This window comes from Toxotes jaculatrix, chromosome 13, assembly GCF_017976425.1.
Source record: "Toxotes jaculatrix isolate fToxJac2 chromosome 13, fToxJac2.pri, whole genome shotgun sequence".
NCBI lineage: Eukaryota > Metazoa > Chordata > Actinopteri > Toxotidae > Toxotes > Toxotes jaculatrix.
In genome coordinates this window covers 16,482,858-16,492,660 of record NC_054406.1, presented here as the reverse complement: position 1 = coordinate 16,492,660, position 9,803 = coordinate 16,482,858, and the positions used below count along the sequence as shown (strand labels likewise).

Genomic DNA, 9,803 nt, shown 5'->3' with positions numbered 1-9,803 from the left:
TCAGTGAATGGAAATTTTTTATGCCAAAACAAGTAGTGGTAGTATGACATTTATACAGTGAGGCGAGAAGAAAAGGAAAGGAGGTTAGGCTGTTGAACTGACGTGTGACCATAATTGTGGGAATGATGAACTCACAGTGAGCGTAAAGCAACAATGCTGTTTGTAAAATATGTCAGTTCTGCACTGGATTAACTTTCCATCCATCTTATTTAGCTAATGCACAACAGTTACATGTCAACATGATTTGTACATACAGATAAACTGTAGTCAGGATGGAAGCTCCTCAGTGTTACAGACTCATTTTTAATTTAGACCAGTAAGAGATGGCAATGTCTCCTGGTTGGTCGTCAGTCCGTTGGTTCTGACGTAAAATCCTGAACAGCTATTGGATGGATTGTTGAGAAGTTTCATACAGATATTCATGGTCCCCCAGAGGATAATTCTTAAAAGATCAAGAAGCGATCCCGAGACTTTTCCTGTGGTGCTACCATGAGTTTCACATTTCTGCTTTTTAGTGAAATGTCTTCACAAATACAGCTACTACCTGTACTCTGGTTGTTACAGCCATGTGTAACGTAATGTCTGTGTCGCCACCTTTACTCCAAACCAGTTGATGGAAACTCGCCTAATTCACTTTATCTTTTTTTTTTTTAGTTAACAGCATCACTGATGCTACATTTTCTCAGCAGGTTAAAAACAGCTCCGGAGCCGTGACAGAGATCCTGATGCTGTTGTGCAACAAAGGGCTGTCAGCCTCATTAATAAAAACCATTTACTTACAACAGCTTTTCAATAGCTATTGACCCAGGGTGACTGATTTGCTACACCTGTGTGTTCGATGAGGTTAATCCTGCGTGGCCGGGTGGGGCGACAGCAGGGGGATGGTGGAGATGTCTCACTTTGAGGTTCTCATTTTTGCTTCTGTCCGCTTTTTAAGTGTGAACATCCGCTGACATCTAATGCATGTGTGGGTGTGCACAAATACACACACCCACGCATGCCTGACTGCACTCCCACCCTCCCCATCAGCCACCCACACACACACAAACACACAAACACACACACACACACACACACACACTCTCTCCTCAGACCAGCAGTGTGGATTACTCTACAACAATACGGAATAAAAATACACTTATTTCCAGATTTTTTAAAAAATTATTTCCAAGCTATACTTTTCCAGATGATTCACTGTTATGTGTACAGCACACAGAAACACCTTCTGTTACACACACACAAACACACACTCAACACATAGTTAATGCACGTCAACCAAGCAGCTCCTGATATTGAATTTTAAGATGAGCAAACAGACAATAAAAGTGAAGCACGCTGTCGAATTTGTTGAGGTTGTAACAAATCCACTCACATTAGGCTCGCAAACACACTGAGGAATACACAGGATGTACACTGAGGCAACACACACACTCATACACACACACACACACACACACACAGGGCGCTGAGCGGGGAGTATAAAAGGGGCATCCTTCCCACTCAGCAGAGAAGTACTCTCCTCACTCTCACACACTCCTCTAACACGCTGAAGATCTTTTCTCAAGGTAAGACGACCACTTTTTCTTTTTAATTCTTTGACAGAAGGGAGATTTTTTTGCATTTTATGAGAGACTTACTTTGTAAAAAATGTTTGTGACTGAAATTGAAACCCGGAGGCAATTTTCATAAAGACATATGGATGCAAAGAAACAATTACTAGATTTATAATTCTGTTTACATCAGATTTGGTGTGTTATGTTTTAAAGATACTGATAAATTAAAAGCTTCAGATTAAAACTCATCTACTTGCTTTACTTTCTTTCATCCTATTTCAAGGATTTATTTCCAAGATGTGTCCTAAAGAAAAGCAAAAAAAAAACAAAAAAAAAAAACAAGGAGATGAGAAATTCTCTCTGCACTGACAGCGAGGTCAGGTTGACCTGCTGAAATCGCGCTCAGGAATGAGAAGACCTACAGCGACAGAGCTGTTGTGTTGCGTGCTGTGCCCCTGGATGACAGTGAGAATATGCTGCTCTGATTCACGTGCCTTTTCGGTGCAGTCAGAGTGATCATTAACTGTGAAAGAGCAGTAGTCTGGCAGATGGTCTCAGTTGTAGTTTCTCACTGTGAAAGATGACTGTTGAGTCAGGAGACAAGAACGCCCGCTGTAAAACCCAGCCTGGACGGTGTCTCAAATCAAACTTTCTCCGTTTGTTTCTCTCACTTATTATCTCGCTGTGTTTCAGATGACTGCAGGGCTGTGTGTGTGTGTCGTGCTGGCAGTCCTGTGTACGAGCTGTTTGGGGCTCCCCTTCTCCTCTCAGCCTCTAGATGAGAGACAGCGCTCCATCGCCGCTCCTTCTGAAGGTACGACTTAGTCACTGCAGGCAAACTCAATCCTGCAGTAAACACATTCATAGATGTCACGGTGAGTTTTCATTTGTGTGTGTGTGTGTGTGTGTTTGCTTGTGCTGAGTAGCTCTCCTTGAGGCTGACACCCACACCTTGGGAGAGCCCCTCCTCCGACACAGCCGCTCTACCACCCAGCTGAAAGCTCTTCCTCTGGCTGAGGAGGATGGAGACTCCCGGGCCAACCTCAGTGAGCTGCTGGCAAGACTCATCTCCTCCCGGAAAGGTGTGTGTATGGGATAGCACTTGTGCACTTCTGTGTGCTTCTGTGTATCCGTATTAGTTTGCTATACCTGCAAGCTCTTGAAGGGCGTAAGGGGTGGATGAGTGTGTGAGTCTGTAAAGAAAACATTTGGCAACAACAATATTTACAAGGTTCATTTTCAGAGACGAGAGCTTTTCCCTGCCATTCTCCTCCCCTCTGTCTTGCTAATTACTGGAATCAGAGCAGAGCCAGCTTTGTAAAATGAATTAGTGGCTCTGAAAAGCTTTTGTGGTTTGAAAGAGCGTGTATTAGTGCGCGCAGCCTTCCGGCCATTCTCCCCGTACCATCTTATTTCCAGTTTTTTTTTCCCCATCTGATTCCCAGTCGCTTGAATCCTTTCTTCTTTGACACCAAACAAACAAAGCCTCAACCCTGTCATAGTTCCTCATGTTCGTTGCTCTGATCTCTCTGGCTGTGTGACAGGACGGGGGGAATATCTGGGAATTCACAGTTTGCAACACACACACACACACACACACAGGCTGTCAAAATCTGAATTTTCAGCTCTGCTTCCAGATTTTGAAGCTGGCTCCTTGCAGAAAAAATTCTTACAGACTGAAACTTTACAAACATTTTCTCAGAGATAGAGAGTAGAAGGTCCGCAAAATGTTTCAACATGGGATCAAAGATTAGAGGAAGACACTAAATACTCTGTCTGCATCTTTAGTAAGTGATTTACCAATCTGAGTGAGTCATTTTCATGATTCACTTACTGCCGGAGATTGTGTGTGAGATTGTGATTTTTATTTCTTAACTGGATGATTAATTTTGGTCAGACATGAAATATTATTTACATGTTTATACACAAATATTTATCAGAATTCTGGCTTCATTTTACGTACTTAGATGTTTAAGCTGTAAAGGTGATACTTTGCTGTTGCATAAATCTTACAAAAAAAAAATGCATCAGATGCAGAAACTGTTCAATCAGACAGCAAAGTCAATAAAATGTCAAGGGGCACACTGAAATGAATATGTAATACCTTTAGGAAAGTGTGTGTGTCTGTGGGGGGGGGTGTCTGTGCTTGCTGTTCACTTGCATGTTTCGGTGTAGGAGGTGTCGTTGTCGAGCCTTCTGCAGCCAATCTTCTCAGCACACCAGGGTACTGAAGCACTATGGTTATGTGTGTACGTGTGTGTGTGTGTGTGTGTGTGTGTGTGTGTGTGTGTGTTGTGTAGGCGGGTGTGGGTGGAGTGAAAACAGTATCTCTGTGAGCGCTCAATTGATTACCAAACAGATAGCAATCCTGCTTCTCTTCACTTGGAAAAAAAAATCTGAGATTTGGAGATCAGAATGAGAGATGTTTCACAAGATCGGAGGTCAGTGTGTGTGTGTGTGTGTGTGTGAATTAGGGGAATGGACACAGTCATTTACACATATACATACACAAATCTACAGGCATAGATGCACAGAGGAAGAGAGGGTAATAGTATGTTGTCAACCTAAAGTCCAGCTGTAGGAACCACCTCTTTGTTGTGGTGTTGTGTGTGTGTGTGTGTGTGTGTGTGTGTGTGTGTGTGTGTGTGTGTGTGTGTGTGTGTGTGTGTGTGTGTGTGTGTAAGTGAGTGAGTGAGAGAGAGAGAGAGAAATAATGAGAAAGAAGAGAGGCCAGAACCATTAGTGGGCAATTTAAATGTCACAAACCAAACCAGTTTAACAGCAAAAAAAAACCCCCAAAACAAAACACAAAAACAAAATCTACATGACAGAAATTTAAACCAAACACCATCAGTCGTCAGCTGTAGGGAGTTAAGTTTCTAATTTAACGAGCACTTTTTCCTCTGGAAGGCATAAACACCAGATTGTGAAGAGTATAATTTGGTAATGAACTCAACTCGCTTTTTAAAGTCAGCGATGAAACGTGATGAAATTTTTGATATTAAAAGCATCAGTCAGGAAGACTGTAAACTGCTCAGTTTGTGAGAGCAGTGTTCGTGTTCAGTCTCACCCCAGAACCGCCACAGTTGGGCTCATATAATATCTCCAACAGAACGACGATGCTTTAGTTATCAAGATCTGCAAACAAATCCTCTCAGCTCTCTCTGAATGTCTCACTGAATTAGAAATCTGATTCAAGTAGCATCTTCTTGCATAGTGCTTCCAAAATCATAGTATTTCAAACTAGTGCAGAGAGAAAACCACAATCCAATGAAGTTTTCAGCCTCTCTCGTGCCCTGTTTTCTCTGAAGAATACTCATTTCCCTTCCTGCTCTGTTCCTCCTCCACCCACTCTTTCTATCACCTCCACCCCTCCTCACCTTCTCCACTTCTCCTCCCAGCTTCTGTGCGCAGAAACTCCACGGCGAACAGCAGAGGCAGCGGACTGAGTGCCAACCATCGGATAGCAGACAGGGACTACTTGGGCTGGATGGATTTCGGTCGCCGTAGCGCAGAGGAGTACGAGTACTCCTCGTAAAAGAGAAGTCATGGCTCATACACCCACTCCCGTACGGGCACACGAGAAAAAGAGGAAAAAAAAAAAACCCATGCAAGCTGGCTCCTCACTGTCTCACAATAAGAGTCTATTTATGATGTATTTGTTGTACATTTGTTTGTAAAACTGTAATAATGCAATATACATATGCCAAATTTTGCAGAAAAGCTCTCACTGTCCAAGATTTGTTTGTTTCTGGTTTTCTCTGGTTTCTTTATCATTTTTGGGTGGAAAGGACTGGGATGGTGTCAGGGTCTGTTGAGACTAACTGGATTGAATAAAGATTGAAAATATCACTCTCTGCATATGAGTTCTTGAACTATGGTGCATGCTGCTTAAAGTAGATTCACCAAACATTCATACTGCTAATAATCATTACACATGGAAAAGCACACATGCAGTTGCTGTAAGTCCTTTTGGTGTTAGAGTATGAAAGCAACGGCACTCTGATTAAAAGATGATGTAGGATGGGCCTTAAACACTTGAACTGAAACTGTTGAATATTTAATTTGACCGTGAGTAATTTATTACGTTTCAAGTTCAGTCTTTTCTGTTGCACTGGAAAAATCCTTCCCACTTCATTGTACAGGCTTTGCATACATTAGACTTTTACTTCGCAGGTTACATGTAACTCCCCCTGTTTTGCTGCACATAAAATGTCTGGATACGCTTCCTGGTTTTAGAACTGTATAGCCAAAGACCATGGTGGTATTGTGGTATAAAACTCAGGTTAACAAAGATCCTGGGGCATTTTTTGCTGAAGATTTGCCACTTCTCTCCCTAAAAATTCTAGATTCTAGATAATTTAATGCTTTTAGCAAGACAGTTTAACATAACCTGCTCCCACTGTCGCCTTTTGGAACAAAGAAATCTTTCGTGTGTTACCACATGTAAGGATTAGCTCTAAATTTAAATGTTAGTTATTTCTAAATATCTGGAAGCCTCTTCTGGACCATTTCCCTCCAGAAAGTTGTAGTATATTGTTAAAGCTGCAGACTGGCTGAAGGTAGATGAACTTAAAGCTGCTGATGTAATTCTGTTTAAGTTGTTTGAAAGAAAATAGAATCATATAAAGTGTCAAATATGTGCTTTGTGAATATCACCATGAAAGATTAGACTTCAGTCTGCCTGCGGATCCATGAATAAAGAGAGCCCCATGGGACCTGTCATTCACTTATTATCCCCTGCCAGGTTGATTTCTTTTACATTAAATGTTTCATGTAAAAGATCAAATGTATTGAAATAAAAAAAATGCTGTCATCTCTCTGCCATTCACATAGAAATGTAGAGAGGTGTGTGGTACACACTGTTTAATCCAGGCAGCTGTGATTTCATGACAATGATTTCAAACCACTTTTCCAGCGTCAAAAGTCTTTGCCTGATGCAAAACCAAGAAAGCAAAATCATCCACAGGAGAAAACATTGCTGGTCCATGGTGGATTCTGGTTGATAATGCTGGTTTGGTGAGTGTATAGGGGGAAATGTCTGATGCGAAAGAAAAGGGTCAGCTTTCAGCCGCACAGAGGAGATGAAAGTCAGTGAATGCATCATTCAGGGAGCGGGCCGGGGAATGTTTGAGAATATTTTTTAAAGAGCCGCAAGATCATTATGAGCTGCAAAGTCTGTGCTAAATATTGAAAGGTTTTGAAGTGTTCGGAGAAACTGATATCGACTGAATTATTAAAGTGGGCTCAAAATAAATCCTAATAATTGCTTTTGGCCCCACCAGAGAGACAATAACAGCTTTTAGAGAGCCCAGTATATTTTGGTGTTATGAAGAAATGTGTGTTATGAGAAACTTTGTGATTAAACTTCTTTGGGCAAAGACAGAAGAAGAAGTTCAGTGATGTGGTATTGACACTTACTGTTAGAGCTCTCTTGACATTTTATTTTTATTTTTTTGGAAATTGTCTTGAAAGCAGCAACGCTGACCAAAGCCAGCTGTTATGAAAGGCTGCTAAGCTGAACCTGTGGAAGGTATTAGTCAGAGGATGCACAGTGGTGGTGAATTGTGATGAAGCAGCCCATTATGCTGCTCCTGGCCCAGCGTGTTAAGTGAAAGATGTGTCTGTGTGAGTGAGAGGGAGGTGGAGAGGGATCGATGAACAAAGCAGCCTAGGTGAATTATTCAGAAAAGTTGTTTGGGATGCCCTGGGGGAAAGGAAGGGTTTGCTGTCTGTTTATGTGTTTATGTGTCTGTGTGTGTGTGTCCATTGAAGCCACTGCCTTGGACTGAGGTCACATTTGAATCAGAAATTTACAAAGACTTGAGATTGAAAGAGGACCATGGGAATTGACTCAAACTTTCTGTTTAAAGAGGTGAGACCTAAAGACTTCACAGTTAAAGGCTCTGTAAAGGTTTAAAGGCTTCGCTGGGGACTTCTAGCAAATGTCTCCACTGTGTGTGTCAGCGGATGTGTGTGTGTGGGTGTGTGTGTGTGGGTGTGTGTGTGTTGATCTACTAGTAGTAGATCAACACACACACACAAAAAAAAGGTCAAAAGGCAAATGCATGTGTAGCCTAAACATGGGGTGATTTGAGCCCTCAAACATGCAAAGTGCTCTGGTTTTGTGTCCTAATGGACGAAGCCACACATTCATGAAAGGAACATGAGCTCCAAGAGTGTGGCTGTAATGAAGATCCAGCACCGGTGACGAGCAGATGGTTCTTCATGAAACTGGCTGAACATACTGTCTTTCATTCTCTGTCCTGTCTGTCTCCAAATTTTCCTTTCTTCAACTTCGGATCAGTTTTAGTCAATTCAAAGGCATTTTACTGGCATCTGAAACAGAAGAATTTATAGTAGAAACAGGGAAGGAGAGTTCCTATCTTTGATGCTCTGGACTAAACTCCAAAAACCCTGTAAATCCAAGCCCGCATAACATAGATTCATCTAGCAGCCACAACCAAAGCCACAGCAAGCGTTTGAAAGATGGCAATTTAAGAAACAACACACTTTAAACTTATGACCAGAAATACTCTTGTTTTCTTGCTGAGAGTTAGATGAGAAGATTGATACCAATCCCGTATCTGTATGGTAAATATGAAACTACCACCAGCAGCTGGTTAGCTTATCTTAGCAACAGGATTGGTAACAAGGGGAAAAATACCCAGTGTTGTCGTCAACCTCACAGTGCGACAAGAGGAAGTTGCCACACCCAGGGAGGAAAGTGCCTGGCACATGAGGAAAAGAAACACACAAACAGAATTGAAAACTGATGTGAAGCTGATCTTCAATATATTTTTGTTTAAATAACTAATAAACTACCAGATATGATGCAGACGATACACATCCCAACCACCTGAGTCAGTTGTTGCATCCTGTGATTGAGAATTCTTGGAAACTAGTGAGCAAGCGGGCAGAATATTTCAAAGTAAATTGGTAAACATAACAGATAAATAGTCGAAACACCACTCCGACTGGGTGTATGGAAGCAAATTCGACTGAGCCAACTGAATCAAGGCTCTATAATGATGCCAGCTCTGTGAGGCTGTGATGACAGTGGTAACATGCTGATGCTTAGTAGAGAGTATTCACCATGTTCAGAGGCTTACTTTAGCATGTAAACGTGCTGACATTTCATAATTAGCACCAAATGCAGCTGAGGATGGGGGGAATGTCATTCATCTTTCAGATATTTGGTCATAAACCAAAGTATTCATCCACCGACCATCTTGAACATCTGTAGCAACATCCAACAGTTGTTGAGACACTTCACTCAAAACCACCAACATCATCCTCATAGTTGTGCCAGAAGAAAAGTCAGGGGATCACAAACATCGTTAGAATTCATCGTCTGGGATCCATGAATGGGATCAATGAATGATGAAAAATTTTGTGCCAACTCATTTGGCAGATGTTGGATAAGTGTGGACTTTGATCTGCTGTTGGTGCTAGATGAAAAAAAAAAATCGTTAAATAACATACAATGTTTTAGTATTGTTAAATAATATCCAGTTTAATATCTACTTAAATGAACACCTTTGAATCTGACAGGCGCATCTTTGGTATGTATGTCATTTCTGTGCTCAGAAGAGGAAACAGTGCAGGCCTATTTGCACCTGAGTGCAAATCTTGATGTTGTGATAAATAAGATTATAAAATGTTATTCTAAGGGGGACAAATATCCAACATGGAAGACGTCAGAGACATTTTAAATAGAGCTGGATTTCATTTCCTCTAATTAGACTCCGGCTGCCAGAGTGACATTTTTAGTTATTGTTCACCTTTTGTTCAGCCTGTGGCTAATAGAGGTTTAATAAGCAGCCCTCATCATATCCCTCATAGCACAAGGGATACAGATGCTGAATGGGAAATTGATTTTGACTGTTCTAATGTTGACAGATGTATAAACATGAAGTATTTAATAAATTGACTGTTTGCTGTGTAGTTATTCGTGAGCGCCATCTGCTGGTGGATGGTAAATAGTGATTTAATGCGTGGGATTCCTCTTCCCAGTTTTGAATGAGTCACAGTTTCATGCACAGGGGAAAAAACACACAAAGAGGAATATCACAAGATTCAATTTTTGTTTGTTTGATGACTTTTTATTTGGAAAATCCCCTGATTACATGCTCACCCCAATACTTACAGTGATGTGTGGTTCTTGTTTATGCACTACACATTACAGTTCAGTGACAATGAACAGTATATACAGTGTGTGAGACAGGATTTTTTTTTTTAATGAAAAAT

The 9,803-nt window shown here is 41.3% G+C and overlaps 1 protein-coding gene across 1 annotated transcript; it reads left to right on the top strand.

The window, feature by feature from the left end:
• Positions 1–1,529: 1,529 nt before the first annotated feature.
• Positions 1,530–5,352, top strand: cckb (cholecystokinin b). The gene is made up of 4 exons (XM_041053648.1): positions 1,530–1,565; positions 2,247–2,367; positions 2,480–2,635; positions 4,955–5,352. Exons 2-4 carry the CDS (start codon positions 2,247–2,249, stop codon positions 5,089–5,091), a joined length of 414 nt encoding a protein of 137 aa, XP_040909582.1. The 5' UTR covers positions 1,530–1,565; the 3' UTR covers positions 5,092–5,352.
• Positions 5,353–9,803: the final 4,451 nt, after the last annotated feature.

Bases quoted from the DNA above. Each gene is read 5' to 3' on its own strand.
- cckb (XM_041053648.1), top strand. From the start codon at position 2,247: ATGACTGCAGGGCTGTGTGTGTGTGTCGTGCTGGCAGTCCTGTGTACG. The intron at 2,368-2,479 runs GTACGACTTAGT...TGTGCTGAGTAG, and splicing joins CATCGCCGCTCCTTCTGAAG to CTCTCCTTGAGGCTGACACC. The intron at 2,636-4,954 runs GTGTGTGTATGG...TTCTCCTCCCAG, and splicing joins ACTCATCTCCTCCCGGAAAG to CTTCTGTGCGCAGAAACTCC.